At 35.4% G+C, this 27,206-nt stretch overlaps 1 protein-coding gene and 1 long non-coding RNA gene across 4 annotated transcripts in view; one reads left to right on the top strand and one right to left on the bottom strand.

Moving 5' to 3' along the window:
• RAB3C (RAB3C, member RAS oncogene family) overlaps positions 1-27,206 on the top strand; it is a 387,810-nt gene that overhangs the window by 199,178 nt on the left and 161,426 nt on the right. For all 3 annotated transcript variants that reach the window (XM_055254519.2, XM_055254518.2, XM_063622619.1), the window contains one exon: positions 21,764-21,882. In XM_055254519.2, coding sequence (XP_055110494.2) covers positions 21,764-21,882 — 119 coding nt within the window. The remainder of the gene's footprint in view (positions 1-21,763; positions 21,883-27,206) is intronic.
• LOC134733448 (uncharacterized) lies at positions 2,804-26,791 on the bottom strand. The gene is made up of 2 exons (XR_010116903.1): positions 26,619-26,791; positions 2,804-5,469 (listed from the first exon to the last, which is right to left on the bottom strand). It is a non-coding gene; the product is annotated as an uncharacterized lncRNA (long non-coding RNA).

Raw genomic sequence — 27,206 nt, 5'->3', positions numbered from 1 at the left:
TAGACTTCCAAATTAAAGGACTCTGATAGAATAAACTGCATCAATATCTCTATTTCCTGAAAAGGAAAAAATTCTGCTTGTTTAGTGAGGTGAAAAGTAACCTAAATCGCTGAATATAATCGCAAACAGAATTCTTGAAAGTACTGAGAATTTTTTAGTAAAGATACATAAAAGAAATGCTATACAAATGATCTGTGCTGAATGTATCTGGGGTTGAGATTCTATTCCATTTCAGAGCAACAGTCGTTAAAAGGTCATAAAAAACATGATGAGCAGGTAAAATGACTTTTCCTTTATCTGAATTATTTTGGTTGCCATATTTTCAGAAGTTTAAAGGGGTCCTAGCTTTTTCTTTCTTTTTTTTTTAAATTTCTGTAACTTTCATTCATTCTCTGGTTGAACATTTAGTTCCAGTTTGAGTTAGGGGTGGTGATCTTATAGCTAGACACCAGAAAGGCTGATTCTTCTTCACCATTAATTAGCGCAATAAGAAACTCAAGTTACCAAATCAGAGAGCACTTCCAGCATTAACTATTAATAATTGTATGAGTTTCCTTTTACTTTAAAATTTATGAATGGTAAATTCAAAGTGAGTGATAATGCAATGTTATATTCAGAGACGATTTCACTGAAGCAAACAGGATAATAATTTATTATTTTTAAAAATCACTGTGATTATTTTTTTCCTGGATCTCTGATAATTTTTTTTAACCATCTGGTTATTTATGACATCACATTATATGTTATATGAAAGGAAGGTAGGAAGATACTTCTTCAGAGAATCTCTGCTTTCAACATACTTTTAGAATAAACAACTAGTAGAATAACTATACATCTGATATTTTTTAAGTTCTTATTTAATAAGTAGGCAAAGCAACCTTTACCTTCGGGAAGAAAACAGCTTCTCGCAAGCGAATTCCATTGCAGCAATTGGAAAGAAGTGCCTAGTCCAAATGTGAACTAGATTCTTCTGTCTTATGGTCAGGAGTTTTGCAATACTATTATTAAGTGATATTATGGAAAATCTACAAATAACTGGCTTTCTTTTATGAATTCTTATAAAATTTTGATGACAAATTTTGCATTATGGTATTTGCATTTGCTATTTATTAGGAAAGGAGTTAAGAGGTACTTACATTCAGAATCCAAGATAAACATATGTTTCAGTAAATATTAATAAGGTTAAAGAGAAATTTTCTTTTGAGGGAGAATATAAGTCTCTTGCAACTGTGTTTATGGAATAGAAGTAGATGATGCCCACATTTTTTATTGAAAGGACTCCTTGGTTACAATGACTTGTTCCCAAGCACTTTTGTCTTCCCCCTCCCCACTTGCACTCTCTCTCCCTCTCTTCATCCCTCCCTCTGTCTTTCTTTAGAAAGGAGCCCTTTTCTTCCTAACCTTATTTAACTTGTTTCTGGAAATGAAGCAAATTAAATTTTACTCATTAATGTGCTTATGCCTGGAGTATCCATCTTCTTATGTTGGGAGATAAGGCTGCACTTGATCCTGTGTTGCCCAGTCCACCGCCTCTTACTTTCATATTGCTCCTAGTACACTTGCGGTTCATTTAATCTTAGGAGATACTGGATATTACATTTTTGGTACATCCAGCATAAAATTATAATTTTATAATTCTCATGATGTTTTTCTGATGGTTTGAAAATTACTTGAGATGAATTTTTAAAAATGCAAATAAAAATAATCAAGTGCAAACAACCACTGGGTGATCTAGGAGTTAGTGCAAAGGAGATGGCAAATACAGAAACTTTTGTTGTTGTTGCTTAGGAATAGTTTATGGTGGCCATCTTGAATGATAAGCTTTACTATCCCACTAATTGAGAAGTGAGATCCATCAGTTACAGCTACAAGTTGTAGGACAGTAGCATTGGAAGTCAGAGTTTGAGCACCTCTGGATAAGCATCTTTTTCAGTGGCCACCTTGGGCATTCGTCTCAAATTCATATCTTTATTTAGAAATAAGTGGCTAGTCTCCCTCATGGACACATTGAAATTTATAGGATAGGAAAAGCAGAAAAGCAGTAATAACAGAGTTATTGGAAGAAAAGGTAGAGTTGTATTATAATGAGAATATATCCATTTATACATTTCTGGTTTTAGAATATCTCTGCTTAGAAGTTTTCATCTAGGATTAAAATAAAGCATCTCTAACATTCGAGCTTCTTATCTTTCCACAGACTTGCAGTAACTTCTCTACTTATTTGTATTGATTAATAACATTAGCCTTCTAATACCTCATTTTTGCAACCTCGATACCATCTGCAACTTGTCTCTTGGGTTCTCGTGGTTGTGTAATCTAACCTCTTACAGAATGCACAACTCTCTTCTACAACATCCTTAATGTTGTTCATTCGTAACATTCTTATGTTCAAACATCTCCTGTGATAAAGTACTCACCAATTTCTAATGCAGCCCATTTTTATTAGTTTCTCTCTATCTTGAGTCAAAATCTATAAGTATCCAATCATTTTTACCATTGAGACAAAGGGTTTTCATCCCATTGCCAAAGCCAGCTTGGAGAAAAGCCCAGACAACATTTTAGTAATTCTTTGCCTGCTTTTCTTTCCATGACAGTTTCCAGTTTTTATTTACTTGTCTCAATTTGTTGTTCGATTGCCTTGGACATTCCATATTGAAGTGGGTCCTCTGGCAGAAGTTTTAAAGCTCGTTGTTTTTTGCTTGTCAACTTTAAGCAAATTGGAAGGCCATAGCAGTAACCTTATTTCCATTTCTGGAAAAAAGATGATATTTGAGCAAAAAATGACAACCTGTATCTTCACTCCTTGTAAAATACAATTTTTTTCAAATAAGAGAGATTAACAGTAGTTTGTAATCACACCTTTTTTAAAAAGGACATCCAAAAATTAGATATCATACATAACATTTGGATAATTCTATAGAGATATAATAAACCCAAATCATGAACATGAAATATGTTGATGTATAAAACATTGCACATGAAAAAGAAACTTAGAAATAAAGAAAGAGCAGCTAGGAGTTATAACAGCTGACAGGTGTTGCATGCTTCCTGCATCTGAGATCCTATTCTAACCAAGTTATCTGTGTTAGCTCATTTGATTTTCATAGCAACCTTAGGTTTCCAGAGAAACTCATTTTACAGTTGAGAAAACTGGGGTGCAGAAAGGTTGATTGATTTGCCCAACATCACACAGCTAGTAAGGAGTGGAGCCAGAATGTGAACCCTAGGATCCCTGCTCTTAACAATTATCCCATATTGGTCAGACTGCTGGCATCAGAATGACCAAGGGTGCTTGGAGAAGGTACACATTCCCAGACTCAGCTGCCAAATCTACTGAGGGAGAACTTCTGAGAGGGCAGCACTATGTTAAATTGCCGAATGTAATTTATAAATAAATTCATTAGAAGGAATTGGTCTCCTAAAACTTCCCTGAAAATGAATGATAAGGAAACTCTTCACTCTGTTTGTCCCCCCAGTCAACTCTGTGCTTTATTAGAATTCACTGCTTGGTTCCAAAAGGGAAGAAACCCTGCCCCGCCTGGACATGTTCTACCGCAGCTTGCAACCGTCTTTGGGTACTAACAATCATCCCTTATCTTTCTTTCCTTTTTTTTTTTTCTTTTTGAGACAGGGTCTCTCTGTGTTGCCCAGGCTGGAATGCAGTGGTACAATCATAGCTCACTGTAGCCTCAAAGTCCTGGGTTTAAGCGATCCTCCCACCTCAGCCTCCCAAGTTGCTGAGACCATAGGTTCACACCACCACACCTGGCTAATTTGTTTACATTTTGTAGAGAAAGGTCTTGTGACGTTGCCCAGGCTGGTCTCAAACTCCTGGGCTCAAGTGATCCTCTAGCCTTGGGCTCCCAAAGTGCTAGGATTACAGGAATAAGCCACCATGCCTGGCCCATTCCTTCATCCTTCTATGAACGATGATGGATCTGGGCAAATCTAGCGTTACACCCTTGCCCATCTGCCTGCTCTCACATTTGTGAAATAATTCACCAGGTTGAGCATATAGTTGGGCTGCTTGGAGCAGAGGGAAGAACACACAGGGATCAGACCCTGACCTTATTAGCACAGCATGATCATCATGCCTGGCATAATCCAGTCAGAGTGGCACCCAGCTGGAGAAGTTTCTGTCTTTCCTGTAGGAGAAGGATCAGTAGAGGCCAGTGCATCTGCTCTCCGACTCTGCTACAAAGCAATTCAAGCAGTAGAGTCTGTTTACAGGGTAAGAAAAATACATTTGTCTGGCACACAATCGTGAAAGAACTTTTTGCATTGAAATAGGAATTTGAATTATAGTCAGAATACTAATTCCCTTTCAGTTTTCTCATGCCAACAGTCATGTTGTCAGTGAAATTTAAATGTGGGAAAAATGCTTGTATGGACTGCCAGATTGTTTGGCAAATGATTTAGGTCTATTTGGTTTATTTGTGATGCAGTGATTTTTGTTAACTGCAAAATAATATGAAAATAAAGAATTAAATTTTTTTAATATGAAAAATAAAGAATTAAATTTTGCTGTATATATGGGTTTTATACACACTCGATCTTAGCCAAAAGGCCGAGAAGCGATACATGGGTTTTATTTCTCCAACAATAACATTCTTAGTCCTACCTCATCTTTCTTCTTAAATTTAAAATGTTAATGTACAGATGTATGCTAAATAGCATATATTTGCTTGTCTGCTTTCTTTTTCACACATAAATCAATATAGGTTCTTTCTCATTTGTGGCTTTTTACTCTTATTTTCTGTTATCTGGAAATAATACGGTTGTTATTTTGTAATAACTTCTGGAAATTTGTTCTCTGCCTTAGCAGAGAAATTAACCCCTAAAGAGAAGTCATATTGAATACATTCTGTAGATGTTATTCTATATTTAAATTGTGTCAAGTTGTAATAAGAGTTTGGCCTTAATTTTACATGTTGGTGTCTTTTGGCATTTCAGTCAAATTTTATCCTTTTCAAAAGCAGCACCCAAAGTGACAGTGTTAAAGTGGCCCTGGGTGCCCATGGGACTCACCCTCTGTACACCACCCAGGCCCTTCTACCTTCCAGAGGGGTAGCACCTCCTCCACAGAGGCGAGTCCACAATTCACAGTCCAGTCCTCAAACTGAGATGTCTGCCTTTCTAGCGTCTTAGTCCTTGCAGCTAATGATCAGGCCGCAGTTCTCCCCAATAAATTCCAGTTCTGTTTTGAATGAAGATGTATAAAATGAAAAAAGCCATTTCGCATGCTGTATGCTGTATCAGAAAGACTTCTATCCTCAAAGTTGGTAGGAAGTCACTCTTCAGACTTCGGAGGTTCATCAAGCCTGGCCCATAATTGTTGTTGAATTGTTTTCCATAGGTGCATCTCTCAATCCTTTCGTCTTCTTTGTATATGGCCTCTGACCCACGCCTCTGATTTCGTTTCCTCCAGTTATGGATCCGAGCGCTAGTCTCATTGGTGTCTGATCAGAACTAAACAGAAAAGAATTACTTTAACAGCGATTGAAGCCATTTCTGGATGGTTTCAACATATCCAAAAAAAAAAGTCAGTGAAAAGCCAGGGTTTGTCTCTAATTAGCTGTGTGATGGTGAAGCCTCATTTGCTGTTATCATTGATCTTAGGAGGCTGTAGGTAACTTTGTGCCTTGTAAAGTTTGATATTGTATAACCTCATACAGAAATGTGAGGTCACTAAATTCACACGTGAAAGTACACTAGGCTGTCTGAGGCCTTGGTCTGAGTATCATCATTTCCCAAATGCCAGACAAATAGGCTTAATATTTTTTACCAACTTAACCACTTGTGAGACAGTACTGGCCCACTCAAAATTGCTTTTGATGTTTAGATACTCCATTTGAATGTACTATCATCCCACTATGGTTTTAGAATTATTTAAGATGAAATATTATTTTAAAAGGAACTAATAAGTAAATTGGACCCACTTATAAAGAGAAATGTATATCATTATTAATAGTAGTACTATTTCAGATCAAATCAAGAAGCTTTTCCAGGCCAGGCATGGTGGCTCACACCTATAATCCCAGCACTTTGGGAGGCCAACCCGGGAGGATCATTTGAGGTCAGGAGTTCGAGACCAGCCTGGCCAACATTGCAAAACCCCATTTCTACTAAAAATACAAAAATTAGCCCAGCATGGTGGCATACACCTGTAATCTCAGCTACTCAAGAGGCTGAGGCAGGAGAATTGCCTGAGTCTGGGAGGCGGAGGTTGCAGTGAGCCAAGATCACGCCACTGCACTCTAGCCTTGGCAAAAGAGCAAGACTCTGTCTCAAAATAAATAAATAAATAAATAGAAATTTTAAAAAAGAGAAGCTTTTCCAAAGTTGGCACCCTTTCTCTGGTATCTTCCCCCTAGCTTTCCCCTGCTCTTCTGAGAGGCAGCCATTTTATCCTCTTGTTGTACATCTGTTGCACAGCCAGCTATGTTTTTGCTCTCCCTATGGCGTACATGATGAGAAGCTGCAGCAGCTTCTAGTTCTCTAGCATCATCTGATTTCTACATTTTCATTTCCCTTTTTCTTTCTATCTATTTTAGGGAGTTCATCACCAGACATAATACTTTTTGATTCTTATCACTCAAAGTAGTGTGAGATGCAGGAATCTGCTTTAATCTTGAAACACTCATATAATTCACTAGGCCCTTTGTTTCCATGAGGATCAAAACAATCATAAAAATAAGAATGTGCAGAAGACCTTAAAGAAATCAGCAAGCATAATCAGATGATAGTCATGAAAAGAATTTAATTGCGTATTTCATCTTTGCATTCCGTTCTCCTTTTATGTAAGGAGGCATGGAGAGAGAAAATGAGAGCATGTGGATTCTGGCTGATCCTGAAGGACAAATATCTTTATTTTCTCTTCTCCCCTGGGAGTGGGATGAGCAAGAAACAATGTTCCACTGTGCAATCCAGTTTTGTCTTAACAGACACTTTCCATTGGGATCTGACAGGCTGGCTTCGATTTTTTACTCTTATTAACACAATCAATAATGATGATGCTGCCTCTAGCATTTTATACTTTACAGAGAAGTTTTCTCATTTATGGCTTGCAATTCAACTCACTATTAGGTATTGATTTCATTTTGGAAATCAGGAAACATGCACAGAGAGGTTAGATGATATTTCTGAAGATACCCCGCATGTGAGTCTTAGAGCCAGGGTAGGAACCCAGGTGTTCTAACTCCAAAGCCCTTTCTTTGGGCCACACATTGCTATTACTGAATAAAAAAGCAGAGGGAGTCTCATTTATTGAGCACCTAGTATGCACAAGAAGCATTACATACATTACTTAATTCTCACAGTAATCTTGAGAAGATAGATAATATCATCATTATTTTAGCTAGAAAGCAAAAACTCAAAGGGGTTAATTACTTCCCCAGGGTCGTATAACTGATACCAAGTCAAATATTACATTTTCTTTCCTCCATTACAGATTGTGGATCCTCCTCTGGAATACACAAGAATTTGTTCTTGGTACCTTCCCTCCATCCCCACCATCCCCTCGGATACTATAGTTTAAAAGATAGGGAGGGCATGATCATCCTACTGCACATGTGCAGTGCCTGGTGAATTTTTCAATGCCAAACAGAAGCCTCTGCAATACCTAAATATTGTTTCAGTTCTTACAGTGTAAAAATGGTAGAAAATGCACAAAAAAATGAACATCAGTGTCAGCATTTTTCCCATGATTGTGATTTTCGTGTAGTAACAAACACCCCTCAGCCCATCAAAATCTACTCATCACTGGGAACCTGCACCAACCGTACCCGTTCCTGGAGCTTACTTCAGCTTACATTGATTTGTTTTTTCTCTGATTTCTCTGGTACTTACATCACACTATAAACACTTCACACGCAACCAGGCTCTCAGATTGCTTTACGTGCTTCATTTTGCCAGTTTATGGGAAATACAAATTTTCTGATTTCAAGGTTGTATCTCGTAGATGTTTACTTTGTATTTTTCTCAGTACTGCACACAATGCTAGGAATATAGATATTTAATGTTTGGTTGGTTTTCATTAAGAAGCTAGATTAAGAATATTGATTAAACAACATAATTTTTGCTTTGTATCAATTTTGAGTCCAAACATCAATTTCACCTAGGCACTAAATTGTTTGGGATAAGTTAATAACTAGTTTTATTCTTGGTTTAAAATGGTCTACAAAAAAAAGAATAGCCATTTGATAGATTTGTTTTTTCTTGAGACATAGTCTGGCTCTGTCACCCAGGCTGGAGTTCAGTGGAGCGATCTTGGCTCACTTCAACCTCTGCCTCCAGGGTTCAAGCGATTCTCCTGCCTCAGCTTCCCAAGTAGCTGGGATTACAGGCATGTGCCATGATGCCTGGCTAATTTTTGTATTTTTAGTAGAGACAGGGTTTCACCATGTTAGCCAGGCTGATCTCTAACTTATAACCTCCAGTGATCCACCCATCCCAGCCTCCCAAAATGCTGGGATTATAGGCATAAGCCACCGTGCCTGACCTAGAATATTTTTATTTTTATTTTTATTTTTGAAGATATATGTGGATTCTCTTGAACGTGAAAACACAAGGTCAAATGGGTGAGAAGAGTGTAGTCAATGAAGAAGACAAAGATAAGAAAACATAGGGACAGGCTGGGAAACGTGGCCAAATTCTGACATGAAGGGATCAAAAACAAAAGAATAAACACACATACTAAGTATAAATGTAAATATAAAATTGGATAGGGATCTTGGGGCCAAATAAAAAGTAGCCCAAGAAATTTGGACTTTATTCTGTGGCCAGTAGGAAGACATAGACTGTTTTTGAATAGGAGTGTGTGGTAGTACAGATGGTGATGGAGGTAGTGGGGTCATCTCTAAACTTCAATACCTCAGGGGCCAGTCAACAACATAAAGACAGACAGATAAGAGTACAAAAGTGGCAGCTGCTACTAACTGCATTCTTCCATGTCCACACAGCAAGGCAGGCACCATTTTTGCCATCTTTTGAAATTTTTCAAAACGAATTAGAAATCTGGGCTTTTGTGTAAAAAATTTACATTTTAAAATGTTAGCTTAAGGAATTTTAAACACAATGTTAATCAAACAGTCCACTTCTGTGAGGCAAATACCAGCCTGTGATCTTGACCTACATGAGTGACACAATCACTTTTCAAAATAGTTAACTTAAGAAAGTTGGTCAGAATCAGGGCAAGAACTGCACATGGCAGAGAAATATTCTTATTTTAGAAGCAAACTCACTGGTTTTATTTTAAAATGAACATGTTTACAGTGTGTAAATCAGCTGAGCTTTAGAACTTCTGCAAACATTCAACTCTTTAGAATTGACATTGGTAATATAACAAGAATGTTTAAAATACATCAGAAATTATGAACTTGCTTTATAAACCCTCACCTGGCTTTAAACATGAATTAAATTAAACAGGTGCTAGAGGACTTTTGAGACAATAATTAACTAAGTGTTCATTGATAAAACACAGGCATAAACCAGGACATTCTTGGGCAAACTAGGACGTATGGTTACCCTATCTACTTACATATCGTTGGAATTCTAAAATAAACACATTTTAAAAATGAGGTTAAAGTAGCTTGAAGGGTTAATAACTGAAATTTTCTTCTAGAATTGTTACAATAATCCTCAAAATTGGGAAGCACAGTGATTCCCCCAGCAGCACATGTAAAAAGAATGTAAATGTAGTGACATTACAGTGAAACTACAGAATACCAAAGATGAAAAGAAGCTCCCAAAAGTAGCTTCAGAGTAATGATAGTTCATATGTTGGGGACAAATGAAAAAGAGCCTAAGAAACTTGGACTTTATTTCCTAGCCAATAGGAAGACATAGCATGGTTTTGAACAAGAGGTGAATGGTAGTATGGATGGTGATGGAAGTCATGGGGTCTTTATCGCAATAAAGATAGTGATTAAAATGGAACAATAATTAGATTTACAGCAGACTTTTCAATGGTATCAACTGAAGCCTGAAGACAATGGAATAATGTGGTAAAGTGAAGATAGACTATAACTAGAATTATATACCCAGCTAAACATTATTCATAAGGAAGGGTTAAACAAAAATATATTTGGACATACAAAAGAAGTATTTATTACCGGCAGACCTTCCCCAATGGGGTTTCTAAAAAAATGCACTTCAAAAACATGAAAGGAGGATTTGAGATGCAAGAAAAACTTGTGAGCACAGAAACTGGAAAACACGTGGATAAATACAAATAAATAATGCCTGTGTTAAAAAGTGTCTGACTTAGGGAGTAAAAAATCAAGGTAGTTTAAAATATAAAACATTGTACAACATTATGATTTAAGATAGGAATGGATGACTGAAAAATTGAATTTTGGAGAATGAAGTTAAAGATATTGATTGCTTATTTTAAATATAAATTTTGACATTTTGATAATCACTTTATTATAGGCATAACTTCCAAATTAATAAAGAGATGAATGAGATTAGACAAAATAGAAAATTTTCAACCAAAGAGAAAGCAGGATGTGAAAAAAAGAAACATAACATAATCAGGCCAAATCCCATAGAATAAGATAGTAAATATACAAATAAATATAGTGGTTATCATAGAAAATATTAGTGGGCCAATTTCCTGATAAAAGGATTCTGATCCACCATATCAAAAATACTATGAGAAAGAAAAATATATTTTAATTCAGAGCTGAAAAGGACTTAGAAAATGTAGTTTCTCATTTATAAATGAGAACATCAAAGCCTAGAGAGTCCAGTGAGATAACCAAGGTCACTTTTCTAACAAGTACCAGAGATTCAACCAGAACCTAGGTTTCCTGGCTTCTAATACTATATGATCTATTAAATTATATTTTTGTCTTCTTTTCCACAAAAACGTATTTAATTCCACAGACTGAGTTTCCTGTGCATCTTTTTTTTTCTTCTTGAAGATACTACTAGCCTTGTCTCCAGGACTAAAAGTATTTTTTTTTCCCTAGAGGGTAGATAAGGCTGTGACTGGTGATGAGAGTAAAAATATTGCAATAAAGAAAAATCTTAGGTGATTTTTTTTCTTTTGCTTTGACTGACCTAAGCTTAAGGAAAGATAATATCTTGTCTAATTGTATCTTTAAAAGTATGGAGGGGAATTAATGAAGGAAGAAGAAGAAGAATATTGAATAGGTGGAACATTTTCAGCTTGTTAAAATTTGTGAGTTTTGATGTTGTGATTAAAGATTTTAAGTGCTGGTGACACAGTAGATTTTGGAGAATTTCATTGACTTTAGTTTTTTACACAAGTTAAATTCGAGGTATCTATGTGTCCCATGATGAAAATATGGTTCTGGAATACAGAAGTGTAGTCAAGGTTTCCTAGTAAGTGGAGCTATTATATTTATGGATTACATTTGAAACTGTGAAGACAGTGTAGTATCTGGTAGCATCATACAAGACGATGAGACAGAATGAAGATCAGAAGCCTGTATAGCACCTTTAAGAGGTGAGCAGAAAGGGAAGCTTGCCAATCAGGAAGAGGAGCTTGCCAAGTGAAGAAGAAAAAGAGACTAAAGAATCAGGAGAGCGTCATGCCCTGGAAGAGTGAATTTAAAGAAATAAGGGGTTATCATCTATACCATGTGTTTTAGAATAGACAAGTAAGATGAGAACCAAAAGTCAAACTGCTGGATATGGCCGTGATTAGGTCATTGATTATTTTAGCATGAACAATTTCAGTAGAGTCTTAGCACTGGACACAGCTACAATTGGTTGAAAAATGAATGGGGTTTGAAATAACGAAGCTGAAAAAGATCTCAAGCACATACATGAACAAAGGTTCGAAAGCGAGATGATAACATCAAATAGAAAGCCAAAGTAAAAAAACTATAACCTAAATTCTTCACTATTCAACCTAATATTCAGAAAGAGGACTAGACTTTGGATATTTGAGAAAAGCTGGTCTTTGGTATGACTTGTGTCGCTTCCCAGCACTGTGACTTAGAACTGGCACCTAACCTCTTTATTTCTCAGTTTCATCATCTAAAAAATGGTCTACTGCTTCAGAATAAATAAATGGCATGATATATATGAATGTGCATATATGTAACACCTTGTTTAAGTCTACATTCTTGATGTTGTTTTTGTAATATTTTATTGGTAGTTAGCTCGGTAAAAAGCCTAAACTTGTGGTATACTTTGATATTACTTTTATCTAAACCCTGTTTTTGATCATGCTCTGCCCAGTCACCTATACCCATCCCCAAACCATGACTTGAATAGATCTCATAGTATTTCCAGTCATTGTTCTCTTATTAAAAAAAAAAAAAAAAACTCAGGCAGAACACAGGGGACTTTCAGGGCAGTGAAACTACTCCATATGATACTATAATTGTGGATTCATGTCATTACAAATTTCTGCAAAACCACAGGATGTAAAGCACCATGAGGGAACCCTAATGTAAACTATGGACTTTGGGTGATAATGATGTGTTCATGTAGGTTCATCAGTTGTAACAAATGCACCACTTGGGTGGGGGATGTTGATAGTGGAGGAGCCTATGCATGTGTGGGGCTAGGGTGTTTATGAGATATCTCCGTATTTTGTTCAGTTTTGCGTGAACCTAAAACTGCTTTTAAAAAAGTTGATTATTAAGACAGAAAGAAATCTCAGTACTGTTGAGCCCAGTTTAAAAAGGCAAAATTGTCATATCTAGTTTAACAGTAATATTCTTCCCTTCCCATAAATCTGACTATATTCTCAGGGACTGGTAGTGCAATCAAAAGAGCAGTTTGATCCTCCCTTTCTATCCCTTCTTTTTGTAGCTCTTGCTGTTTCAAAATCAGGGATGAAGAAGAGCTGGGAGATGAAGGGAGGGCAGATGACTGTACATAACCTGATGTGCAATTACAATTCTTTCTTGGCTTCTTCAGTGAAGCCTGTCCTGCCACCCACAGGACAAGCTTCTGTGTGACAGACATCTAAATGCTGGTTCCCTTTTGGAGGACCTTCAGGGAGCCTGTTAGGGCTCTCTCACTGCATAGTGCCATGACATGGAAGATTTGCTCAGATTCCTTCTCTTTTAAAATTTCTTCAGCTGCCTTCTGCCCCTGTTAATATACATCATAGCTTTCCACACCTCATCCAGGAGACAGCTCTCTTGGAGATGGCTTAATGGCAAAATGTCTCAAGTGCAGCTACCTGCTGTAGTGTTTACTGATCCATGGGAAACCCACATAATCTAGCCATGCTAACCTGTGGGAAATCAGGCTTCTCCACTGCCTCCGCTTCCTCAACCCTACTATCTCTCTCCAGTTATCAAGTACTCTTGTACAAAAGCAGATCAAAATTTCATTATTTAAGCAGACACTATTCAATGAGCCCAATTGGCACATGGCTTTGTGTGCATGAAAGTGCCCATCCCTTTATAAAGAGTCTGGTTTGAGTCTTAGTTGCCTATTTTAGGACAATAGTAAAAGTCCCATTCAAAAGCCTGTTATCCTTTAAAACTCAATGCATTTGATCTAATGCAAGCATTTCTTATTGTGTTCTGTGAAGAAAAACAATTCTCAACCTTGACTAAAAGCTGTAAGCTGCCTGCATTTATGTATTTATCCTGCAGGTTTTGAAAAAATTGAGTGTAATCAAAATCCCACTGGGAAAAAGTATGTCAAAAAGATTAATTGGAAGGAAAGCAAGAATGATGTCTTCTCCTGCCTTTGTGTTAAACATTCTTAGAAAACAAGCACTGAAATAAAAGAAGTAAAGATGCCTTTATATACTTTGGGCTGTAAATTTTATTAAGGTCTTGAAGAGAGTTCCTCTGAGTGTTTAAATAGCATTTACTGAAAACCGTCTCCAACTTTCATGAGCAGAAACATACAATTGGTAGATATGTCAGGGTATTACTGAAAATGGAGTCAAAGGCCCCTTATAAAAAAGCTATCTATGGCTTTTCCTCTCTTCCAGGAAAGATGAATTGCCATGGTAACACTGCCGTGAAATAATAGGTCAGGTTTTATCCTTCTGCCTCAGGCTTATTCTATTAGGTTTTACTTAGAAGTGGATGCCATTGTAAAATGAAGGTTTTTGGTATTTCAAAACTAAACATCATGACAAGAAAAATCTGATCAATAAAATCTGCTGGTATGAAAAAGATGGATAAAGGACAATAGGTAGGGAGTTAAACTGATTGAAGAACTATTTAGAGGCTGGTTTATTAGTACTCTTCCAAAATGTGGGCTTGTTTCACAGATGCTTGTGTAACTGAATATGCATAAATGAAGCCAGGCTGACTGCACAAGATCAGTTGGGAAAAGTGGTTTGTAAATTTTATTTTAATGGAGGATTAACTGCTCTAAGGAAAAAGTTTCCATTTCATTCCAAATGAAACAAGAAAGCACAAAATATTTAAGCTTCCTATTTTTCTTACTATTTTTAAAAGACAAATTCAATACTGTTTTGCGCCTATTTATGGAAATTTCTAAAAATGCAACTTGGGAGCAAGTATTAATGACATTACACAAACAACATGGTGTGTAATAGTTGAAATTCTGTTGTTTCTGTTGTTTGGGGGAGTTGTGTCTCAGTATATGCATCATGACTTTACATTTTTCTGGAGCAGTATCTCAATCATTTTGGGATGAAATTCTAACAGAAACTAATATATAATTTTTGTCATACCAAGCAACATTGCTCTGTCCTTCTAATAGGACATATATTACAATAAGAAAGAAATAGATAGATATCTAGTTTTTAAAGTAATAAGATATATCAAACCAACTTTTTTGAAGAGTTTCATTTAATTTAACGTAAGTTAAATGTAGAACATGGTAGTGGATTTTAGCATAACGTCTTTCCTGAATTCACACAGTGAGACTATGTTTGACTTCTCCATAGACCACCTTGAATTTTCTGTAGTTTTTTTATTCTGTAAAGTACTAACAGTGTGTGTGGGTAGCTCTGAGATTTATATTGCCTTCAGTCAGATCATGAAGATTGCAAAGTGGGGTCAGTGACTGTGCTAGTTTCCTAGGGCTGCTATAACAAAGAGGCACAAACTGGGTGGCTTAACACAGCGGAAATTTATTGTCTCACAGTTCCAGAGGCTGGAAGTTCTAAATTAAGGTGTCAGCAGTGCCATGCTGTCTCTGAAGGCTCTAGGGGAGAATCCAGTTCTTGGCAGTCTTTGTCTTATAGATTCATCAGGCCAGTCTCTGCCTCTGCCTTTACATGGCTTTCTCCTTTGAGTGTTATGTCTCTAAAGTGTTATGTATATAAAGATTAGGGCCCATTTTAATCCGAAGTGACCTACCCATTGGGTACAGGGTATACTGCTCGGGTGATGGGTACACCAAAATCTCAGAAATAACCACTAAACAACTTAATTCATGTAACCAAACACCACCTGTTTCCCAAAAACCTATTGAAATAATTTAAAAAAAAGAAGACCTCATTTAACTTGGTTACATCTGCAATGACCCTTTTTCTAAATAAAGTCACCTTCATAGGTTCTAGGGTGAGGAATTCAGTGTGTATTTCTGGGGGACACAATACAACCCACAGCAGAAACTGAATTGAGGGACTTTGACACTAAATAAATTGTCTCTATTACAATTTTAAATTGCTATGCTGTCTAGTTCTTTAGGGAAATAAATGGTGATATTATTTGAGTTATGTTTCATTACTAATGGTTACTCTCATTTTCCCTTTCCCCTCAACTTTAAATTTTTGTAGATATATAGAGAATATCATATTCCTAATGAAATGCTCTCAATGTGTAGAATTTTAAAATGTACAAATATGGTTAGAATAGGTAAAATAAGTTTAATATATACCTATCACAGTTCCTAACTTGTAATAGGTGTTCACTAAATGTTAATTGAATGAATCAATCAGTGTTAACATTAAACTATACTGAGCATAATTTAATCTGTCTTTAATGATTCAAAACAATTTCTTTGGGCAAAAGGTAATTAGGTATGAATTAAGAGATCCCCACTTGCCTGAGTGCTCAATGACTAAGTATTTTTTCTATTTCACTTCTTTATGTCCATTTGGAAACTCATTAAGTTTTTTGTCTTGGATTACACTGTTCCCAGCCCCCATTTCTTTTGACTTCCCCTTTTAGGTTATCATATATTCTTTTCTATAGCTTAATTAAACTACTTTTGTTGAACAATTAACACCAGTGTGTTTTGATTTGGTTTCTCCACCTATAAAATGGTCTACTTTATCATGTATCAGGATTGTCTGTCCTTTGATCTATTTTTCTCTGTCTAGGTATCCAATAAATGTATTTTGATTGTGGTTATATTATTTGAGTTATATTTCTTTACTAATGGTTACTCCCATTTTCCCTTTAATTGAATACAAAGAGAAGTAACCACTAAAACAAAAAACAAATTACAGTACAACTCCTACCTTACAAATGACTGCTATTTCCTCAATTTTAAAACTGAATGTTATTTCTGCATGACCTTAGAAGGTTTTAAGAATTCAGTACATACAGTTTTAAAAAAGAAAGATTTCATTAGAAAAACATTCTAAGACAGAAACAAAGAGTGCCAAAATTCAAACCGAAAAAGTTTTAAGCTACTACTTATCAAGCTTTGAATGTTTTCCATTTTACAGTTTTTTCTTGACAGATATTCAAGTATTTATTAATCAAACTTGCCATTAGTGCCAAAACTCCCCTAAAAACATGATTAGGAAATCAAAATATTTAAGCTAACTGAAATGATTTTTTTTTTCAAAAAAGAAAGAGGAAAATGAAAGCTATATCACTCATGGAAGAAAGTTTTTATTTTTTAATCGCATTTTTGTCCCTCATTTTCTCTCTGATATTTCCAGTTGTGTTTTTCAGTCACGAGAAGCCTACATTTATGGAAAATCAGCAAGTATGCCCAGTTATTAGCGTCAGCTAGGGAGAGGAACAACACAAAGCCAGGATTTTGAGCCAGCTTCCTGGGCAAATTGGGAAGAGATACCATTTTAGTCAGTTACCTGAGACTGTTCAAGTTTAATTACATTAGTGGCACTTGACATTATAAAATGTTTTTTTCTTTCAGATATAACCTTCTTCCATCATTAGTAAATGTCAATTATAATGAAGTGTTTTTCCCACTTCCTTTTTTTCCTGATATAACGGAAGAAAATGCTAATGAGTTTATAATCCTGAAATTGTTTTCAAAGCCAAAACAAAGTCAACTTTGGTGTCTGTTTATTAGCTTAATTTTATCCTTCATATTTGGAGAATAAATTTTCTCATTTTATTTCTCACTATATTTTCCCTACTTAGTGCAATTTCTTATTCTCCCTGAGAGCTTTTAAATGATAAATATTATCAATTAGATCGTATTTCTGGGTTCAAATCAGAATGATGTTGAAGATCTTGCCCCTTGCTGTGACTTAAGTACTATCTGAAAGCTTCTACTTTTTTTTTCTTAAAAGCTGGTTTTTCCCTCTCTCTTTTTTGATTTTGATACATAATGACTATTCAACCCGTGATTTCTAACAGTTTCCTGTCACATTTCAATCAGAATATAATGGTGACTTGATTTCTTCTCTCTGAAAGATTAAATATATCCACAATATGAAATTGATGCATTTTATAACAAATAACAAATTTCTTTACTGTCAAAATGAAATTAACATCTTATGAAAAGGGGACACCATCACTGGAAGAGGTCAAGAAGGTAGAGAGAGATAAAGTCAGTTTTCCAACACAACATTATTCAGTGTCTGTGCTGAAAACATGCTTGACAGAAAAGGTCTGGGTCACCTTTTAGCAGTGTCTTGGTATACTGGTTGTTTTCCCCTACTGAGAAATTAGGGGGAAGCTGTCTATTGTAGTGCAGAGAAGGCAGCAGGTGTGGGGTCCCAACCTGTAAGAATGCTATGTAATCAATGCCGAAAAAAAAAGCGTGACCAAGAGAAAAAGAAAGCCATTTAAAGTTACTTTACAATAGGCAAAATAAAAATGGTAAATTACATTTATAGATAATATGTTCTGGAAAATATGAACCCAAGCCAAATGTGGGAAAATTTTAAAATAGACTGACTAGTTATAAGGGGTTATGCTCCCCAGAAAGCTTACACATATCACAAAAGCTTTGCTTATACTTTTCATTTTAAACAGTCTTTGGAAGTTTGGTTCTGGCATTTTATCCATGTTGTCTAACTTTTTTCTTTGTTTCACAGTTGGATATACTGCTAACTGAATTAAATCCAATGAATATACAAGAATATCCAAATAAGTTCAAGATTTGCTTCTTTCTGCCTAATTTGTATATTTGTCCCAATGAGATACACTTTACAACATCTATGTTTATCCCTAGCATCTACATTTTTATTTTAAAATATTTATAAAATAGTAAGCAAAGTACAATAAAATATTCAAGTAGTGGCCAAGTAATTTCTATTATATAGTCATGCAATTATGCAACATTGCATTTTTATTATTATGGCTGGGATTCAACTCTTAAATTCATTAACCATTTATTTACCTTTTCAATAATTTTTACTATTAGAATATTTAACTTTTTTAGTGATTTCTTAGCACCATTTTACGTATTAAATATATTAACCTTTGGTCTCTCTGGTCTAATGCAAATATACTTCCCAGTTTATCATTTGATGTTCTGTCGTTTTAATTTTACTTTTTTTATATTCAAGGGATCGACAGATTTTCATGTGGTGAAATCTTTATTTTCTTTTTTCTTTTCTGCCATTGATAGTATGTTCTGAAAGATCTTCCTCACCTGTTTTACATTATTTCTGCTATTTTGAGTACTATAATCTGTTTTCATCCTACTTTTGAAACTTTATTTTCTGTAAAATTACCAGATAAATACCTTGTAATCAGGCCAGTCTTACCCCTGATCCAAGAGTAGAATATAATTGTTGGCTTCACAAAAATTCACACTCTTAGCTAATTTTCAGTTCCATTTTATACCCTACATTCTTCCAGAATAATTCACTGATTCCCAGCCTCCTTTGATCACTCTTCTCTAAACTTTCAGGAGCCAAATAGGATATAACACACAAATTGGGAAAGAGTTGTAGGCAATCTTTAGTTTCACACTGCTGTTCATGGTGGGGTGTAAGCATATACGCAGAACAGCAAATTCAACATGAGCCCTTCCCAGTAGTGACCTTATGAGACATTAATTTCATTTTGATGGTAAAGGGAGCTCTTCCTGTGTGCAACACGTTAGTTTTGCCATCAAGGCCTGTTAAATCTTAGGGGTAGCTGGGATGCACTCTGCATCCAAAGGAGGCATCTCTGGGATAAGAGAGTCCAGATTGATGTCAGAAAGAAGATAATATTTCTGTTCAAAGTGCTAAGCATCTAAAGAGTACCAGGAAAGAGAAGTTAGATGCCAGTCTCCAGGGAAAGTGGCGAAGAGAGAAACTGAAGAGCATTTGAGTTATAAGTGATGCCCCAGGTCCTGAGGAGGGAGTTTGAATTGAGGAACAATTACTCTAATTACACTATAAGGTATATGTGATATATACAGGTCCATTTTGGTGATGTATCTGCCTCTGATTCCCAAATTTAACTGTTATATGCCATCTCTCTTTTGCAAGTGTCAAACTTCTGTACTTGTAAGCTGCTGTCTTTATCTTGTATTAGCCTTGCTGTCTCACATCTAAGTAATAAAAGCTAGTATTTGCCATTTATTGACCAATTTTTGTGTGCTGCTCTCTGTGGGAAGCACTTTACATGAATTACTTCATGGAACCCTAACAAGCATGCTAAATGTTAGAGGGATTTGGTTTACAGAGGTTCAGTAACTTGGCCACATTCCTCAGCTATCTAATGGCAGAGAAGGACCTCAAATCTGGATCTGTCTGACTCAAACATACATACAAAGCAGGTATTTTTATTCCCATTTTACAGTTAAATAAACTGAGACTGAATTGCAAGCTTCTTAAAAGCAGGAACTTTTTATAATCTTCCTTTTTTCCCCACAGTGGCTTGTACTTAGTAGATAGACGAATGCATAGTGGTAGAACTAATATACTCCTCTGATCTTAAACTGCAATAAAAAGCTCAGATTTTAAATAAATATGATCTATCTTTTTATTTTTTTTTCTATAGTCAGATGCCGCTTAATGAAAGTAAAGCGGTACTTTACTTTCATTAAGGTACTTTGAGCGGGTTCTTTACCAAAAAAAGGAATTTTTCAGAATATTGCAGAACTGCCATATAAAAATCATTAGGACATAAAAGTGGCTTAAAAGAAGTAGCAACTTATCCTAGATCACAAAGAAAAGAATAGAAACAAAGAAACAAATGAAAAAAAAAAAACCCTCTGCACTTTAACTCCATCCTCCCACATTCTGACTTTGTGTTATTACAATTTACATATATTTATATTGCCTTTCTCTTAACAGGTTGCTGTAACTACCGTTGTTTTGATAGATTTGTCTTTTGGGCTTCATACTAGAGTTATGAGGGGATTGCCACCACAATTATAGAGTATTGTCGGTTTGTCTATGCACTTAATTTTACTAGTGAGTTTTTTTTTTTTTTTTTTTGAGACGGAGTCTCGCTCTGTCGCCCAGGCTGGAGTGCAGTGGCGCAATCTCGGCTCACTGCAAGCTCCTCCTCTCGGGTTCACGCCATTCTCCTGCCTCAGCCTCTCCGAGTAGCTGGGACTACAGGCGCCCGCCACCACGCCCGGCTAATTTTTTGTATTTTTAGTAGAGACGGGGTTTCACCGTGGTCTCGATCTCCTGACCTCGTGATCCGCCCGCCTCGGCCTCCCAAAGTGCTGAGATTACAAGCGTGAGCCACCGCGCCCGGCCTACTAGTGAGTTTTATACCCTTAAGTGTCTTCTTTTTGCATATTAATGGAGTTTTTTTTCAAATTGAAGAACTCCCTTTAACATTTGTAGATGGGTCTGGTGGTGGTGAATTTTCTCAGCTTTTGTTTGCCTGAGAATGACTTCATCTCCTTCATAGATAAAGGATATTTTTGCTGGCTACAGTATTCTTGGATGGCAGGTTTTTTCAGCACTTTGAAAATGCAGTCCCACTCTCTCCTGGCCTTTATGGTTTTCATTGAGAAGCCTGTTGTCAGACAAATTGGAGCTCCTTTATATGTTATTTGCTTCTTTGTACTTTCTGCTTTTAGGATTCTCCATTTGTCCTTGACCTTTGAGAGTTTGACTATTATAAGCCTTGGGAATAGTCTTATTTGGGTCAGATCTGTTTGGTATTCCCTGACCTTGCTACATCTGGTTATTTATCTCTTTCTCAAGCTTTGGAAAGTTTTCTCTTATTATTTCTTTAAATAAGCTTTCTATCCCTTGCTCCTGCTCAGCTCTTTTGAACACCAATAATTTTTAAATTTGGTCATAGGAAGTACAAATATAGAGTTTGGTAGAAGAAATAAGATGTAGTGTTTGATAACTCAGTAGGGTGACTATAATTTACAATAATCTATTGTATATTTTAAAGTAGCCAGGAATGAATAATTTGAATGTTTCTGCATAAAGAAAAGACAAATATTTAAAGTGTTGTATATCTTAATTATACTGATTTGGTCTTTACAAATTATATAAATATATTAAATTATTACATGTACCCTGAAAATATCTACATCTATTATGTATCAGTAAAAAAATCATTTTTAAAAATCATTACGGGAAACAAGACTAAAAAAGACAGCTATACACAACAAGTACATTTTAGACTCTATTGTGACTCTTTTGGAATTACTAATCACTTCCTAAAAATGTATTGCCTTATTTCTGAGAGAGTATCATTTTTTTTTTATTCTTTAGGACACAGCAGGTCAGGAAAGATACAGGACTATCACCACAGCCTATTATCGTGGAGCCATGGGCTTTATTTTAATGTATGACATTACAAATGAAGAATCCTTCAATGCAGTACAAGATTGGTAAGTCAGAGCAAATACTCTTATTACTGATAATGATGGTTCTCCAGTCAACTCTGTCTTTCTCCCCAAAACAGTGACCATACTGCAATGTAATATATGTGTTTACATTCTACTGCAATCCCGCTTGTGCTTCATTTAAAAAAAAATGCTGTTTTTGCGCAGAAGCATTATTTAGGGATTGATAAGAAGTCATTCTGATGATTTTTCTGCATTTTATTCATTCCAGTGCTTTGCATTTTGTCATCATTGCTTCCATGGAAACTAGTGCATTGCTTTTGATTTTTTAAAATATAAATAACAAATGGTTTGGAAGTTTACTGATCTAAAATAGGGATCTAGAAACTATGGCTCGTGCGCCAAATCTGGCCCACTGCTTGTTTAGTAAATCAACTTTTATTAGAATACACTCCCTTCATTGTTGTCTTTGACTGCCTTAACACCACCACAGCGGTTAAGTAGTTGCAACAGAAACCATATTGCCGGTAAAGCCTAAAATATTTTCGATCTGGCCATTTATGAAAAAAATTGATGGACCCCTTATCCAAAAGATTTGTTAAACAGGTTATTTAAACTGAAAAATTTTGAAGGACTGAGATAAAGGATAAGATAAAACCAAAACTTTTTCTGACTCATAGCTGCATCAAACTATCTGAAAATACTTCTGATCCTGATGAGTGTTTACAGTGGGGGGTTATTCCTATGGCTACAGTATCCTTCATTGTATCCCACTAGCACCTTGAGAGGAGACACTGAAAAGCCAATGAGAATGGTCATGAGCTTAAGCACAGGGCTAAAGAGGACAGTTTTTCTGTGGAAAGAGCGAGGATCTAGGTAGGGCTTTGTGTGACATTAGGAAGGAAATGGAGCTCCCAAAATGGGAGTTCCCACTGGTGGTGGCTAGGACTGACTGAAGAAATACCACACTTTAACTGTAAATATAATCACATATTATCTTACGTAAGGAAAACTTTGACAATACATGGGCAAAACAGACAGCATTCTTTTTTTGTTTGTTTTCTATGATATTATCCAAAATGATTTTTATATGTATATCGGTTCAGTGAGGGTCAGATGCTATTAAAAATATTTCCATTTGCTTTTGTTTTTTTCTTTTCAATTTTAATTGTTCATCTAGGAAGACTTTTATTTACACGCACACACACACACAGTTACAATGCAAGAAATAATACTATTGGCAATAGCAATTCAAAAGAGAAATACAGGGTTATAAACTAAAAAAGACAAGTTTAAAATGTATAAGAAAACATAAGTATCTTCCACTGAGGAGTGCAGAAGAAAGCTTAAGTAACTATCCTTTTTGGTAAACTGAATATTGTAAAAATGCCAGTTTTTCTCAAATTAATTTACAAACTCAAGGCAATCTCAATTAAATACAGCAGATTTTGTACAAAATGAAATGAAATAGAAAATCCAGAGACAGGCATAAATCTATATGAGGATATATAGTTTATGATAAAGGTAGCATTCAAGTTAGTGACAAAAAGGTTGGTTCAATTAAGAGTGTTATGATATCTAGTTAATTGCCACATATATTGAAACACATATTGCTATGTAATATGGTAATTTTAACCTTGACTACTTCCTGTCTTAAAATGTTGAGATCCAGGGATCTCAGGCCAGAAGTGCTATTATAAGTTTTCCGAAAGAACAAGATCTTAAAAACATGGAAGACCTCTGCCCAAAATTCCTGCCTCATCAATGCCTGCTGAATTAATTAAAACTTCCTCAGCCTGACTTTCAGACATACCACATAATGGTGCCACTATATCTTCATGGCTTCATCTCTTACTATTCTAGAAGCAAACTAAACCATTCATTGTTTCTGAAGCCCAGCTTAAACTTTCCAACATTTGTGCTTCTTTTCTTCTATCCTTTTTTTCTCTGCTTTGCATGTCTCTTTCCTCAATCTGCTACTCCATCTGCCCCAAGGCATATAGATTTGTCAAAAACCAACAAAAGCCTCTTCTAGAAACAAACCCTTACCTACTTTTTTTCATCCGAAATTAGATGATCACTTGATTTATTAGGGTTTTTTAATTCATTCAACAAGCACTTATTGAGCACCTAACTTTGACAGCCAATCCGTCAGACATAGCGTTTAGTACCTGTGCCAGCATTTACTATCTCAGTTAATAGATCCACCATCACCCAGTTATGAGCACTGTCTTTTATTTCTTCCTCATTTACAAATAGAATCTCATTGAACACCAAGTCCAATCATTTTGACTTTCTAAATGCCTGTCCAATCTATTGCTCTTTTTTCTTCCTATTGCCAATGTCTTAATCCAAACCATTCATTTAGGAGTCTTTTATCTTGTCTCCTTATCTTCAGGTTCCACCCTCTACAGGTGATCGATCCATCTTATTGCCATCAGAGCTGCATAAGTGAACCTTAGTACATCTCGGGCCTTAACAGTAAAACTTCCAGTAATATCTTGTTATGTACAGTAGTGATTCTGGGAGCACATGTTAATCACCTGTAGAGCTTTGACAACATATACAAGCCCAGGCTCCACTCTGGATCTACTAAATCAAATCTCCCATGAGATACACGGACATATGAATTTTTCAAGGCTCCACAGGTGATTCTGAAGCCCATATCTGGTTAAGACCATTGATTTATAATGAAATCCAAACTCACTAACATAGTGGACAGTGCAACCTCCAGGAATCTATTTCACTGACATCATCTCCTACCACTCTCTTCCATACGCTCTATGTTTCATCTAAACAGAAATTTTCTCAGTTTACCTAAACTCCATCCTTTTACTACCTCTGTTTCTCTGCGTGAAATACTTTCTCTGTTATCTTTAAAAAGTCTATTTACTTTTCAAGGCTATCTCTTTTACAAAGCTTTAAAAGATATCTCTACCCCTTTTCCTACCTGCTCCCACCTTTATTCACAGCAGACAATACTATCCACACCCTCGTCTCTGCACCCACACTACCCTGGCACTTTCTGCAGATCATGTAAGACCTAGCGGACTCTGCTATTATTTCATTATATTTTCATTAATCATTTTTCCCCATTACAGAATACAATACAATACAATACAATACAATACAATACAATATAATACAGTACAGTACAGTACAGTACAATACAATACAATATATGCACTCTTATTTTTTTCTCATTTCTTTATCGTGGTAAAATATATATAACATAAAATTTACTGTCTTAACCATTTTTTCTGTATATAGTTCAGTAGTATTAAATACATTCAACCATCACCACCATCCAGCTCCAGAATTCTTATCATCTTGCAAAACTTATATTTAAACGGTAACTCCCCATCACTCTCTCCCTGCACCCCTCAGCAAACACCAACCTGCTTTCTGTCTCTACGATTTTAACTACTTTAAGTAGCTCATATAAGTGGAATCACGCAGTATTTGTCTTTTAGTGACTGGCTTACTTTACTTAACATACTACCCTGTCATCCATATTGTAGCATGTCAGACTGTCCTTCCATTTTATATTTTATTATATATAATAAAATATACATTATATATAACTTATATGTTACATATAATAAAATATACATACACACATACACACAATATATGTTACATAATGTACATTGCGGGTGTATGTATATATATACACACAAAAATATTGTATTTTATATTTATATTTATATTATATATACACATATACATATATGTATATTTATATTATATATACACATATACATATATGTATGTTTATATTATATATACACACATATACATACACTATATGTATATTTATATTATCTATATATACATATACATATACTATATTAATCCAATATATATTTTGAATGGATGATCTAAAGTACTAAACAGAATTACATTCTGATTTCCCAGCAAAAAATACAGAAATTACTTCAAACTGACATAGCCAGGAATTAATGATTCTATTCTTCCTCTCAACAATAGATTTAAGATTGTGTGTGTATTGCTGCTATGGCACCAATTATATTTATCTTTTTGTTTTTCTTAGGTGTATGCTTGTCTTAAGTTCCCACTAGATTAGAAACTATTTGTAGGGAAAGACTATCTTATTTATCTGTATTTCCTGTTTGACATAATAACTAGCACAAAATGGATGTTTTAAAAATTATTATTAATTTCAAAAGTAAAAAATCAGAAATCTTAAGAAATGTTTAAGGAATAAGAACAGAATTGTATAATAAAAGAAAAAAGCCCTTTGGGGCAAACCATTCCAGTGCAGCTATTAAAGCCTGCTCTACATGTACGGTATAATTGAATGGCGGTTGTGGGTGAGGAAGCTTGCTGATATTCAGTGATGGCCTTCTACAACAGGAAATAAGGTATTCTGAAAGAAATAAGGACAAAGAAACACATTCTTTAAATTACTGGTCTCCAAGTGCTGATCTTAAGTGTATAAAAAAATACAGAAAAACATATTTAGCAAAAAGAAAAATTAATTAAAGCTGAGCTGCAGCTAAAGTTTCAGCTACTCTTCCCAACAAAATGCACTTTGATTATACAGAAAGAAAAAAGCTTGCTAACTGTGATTTCTCTAAAATCCTAAAACTGTCTTACTATATAGGAAGAAGTAAAGTTCCCTTTTCAAAAAACATTTTATTACACACAAATTCTGGTCTGTTAAGGAGAAGGCAAGTGTATTAGTCTGTTCTCAAGCTGATAATAAAGACAGCCAAGACTGGGTAATTTATAAACGGAAAGAGGTTTAATTGACTCACGGTTCCACATGGCCAGGGAGGCCTCACAGTCATGGCAGAAGGTGAAGGAAGGGCAAAAATACATCTTACATGGCAGCAGGCAAGAGAGCATGTTCAGGGGAACTGCCCTTTATAAAAACCATCAGATCTTGTGAGACTTATTCACTATCATAAGAACAGCATGGGAAAAAACCCGCCCCGTGATTCAGTTACCTCCCACTAGGTTCCTCCCATGACACGTGGGAATTATTACAATTCAAGGTGAGATTTGGGTGGAGACACAGCCAAACCATATCAGCAAGCATAGAGATTTACAGAGAGTAGCAAGCAGCAAGCTAACAGATTATTTTGAGGAAATGGAAGCTATCTCTTTTTTGAGAACACATTAGACTGTACTTTGAATTTTCCAGTGGAATTTTATTTAAGGAGTTAAATTATCCTCTTTGGCCAAATTCCCCAGTTCTGTAAAATTAATACAAAATTAAGCTCACTGTAAGCCTATTTAGAATTTATGTAGAATCTATAAATTTTCAAAAAGAATGTGAGAAGCTCAACACAAAAAAATGCATACACTGTGGTTAGTAAAATATGAGTAGAAAGTAACTCCTA

The sequence above is a fragment of the Symphalangus syndactylus genome, chromosome 18, assembly GCF_028878055.3.
Source record: "Symphalangus syndactylus isolate Jambi chromosome 18, NHGRI_mSymSyn1-v2.1_pri, whole genome shotgun sequence".
NCBI classification, from domain to species: domain Eukaryota; kingdom Metazoa; phylum Chordata; class Mammalia; order Primates; family Hylobatidae; genus Symphalangus; species Symphalangus syndactylus.
Note: the sequence above shows the minus strand (reverse complement) of the source record. Positions and strands in the feature narration are given on the sequence as shown.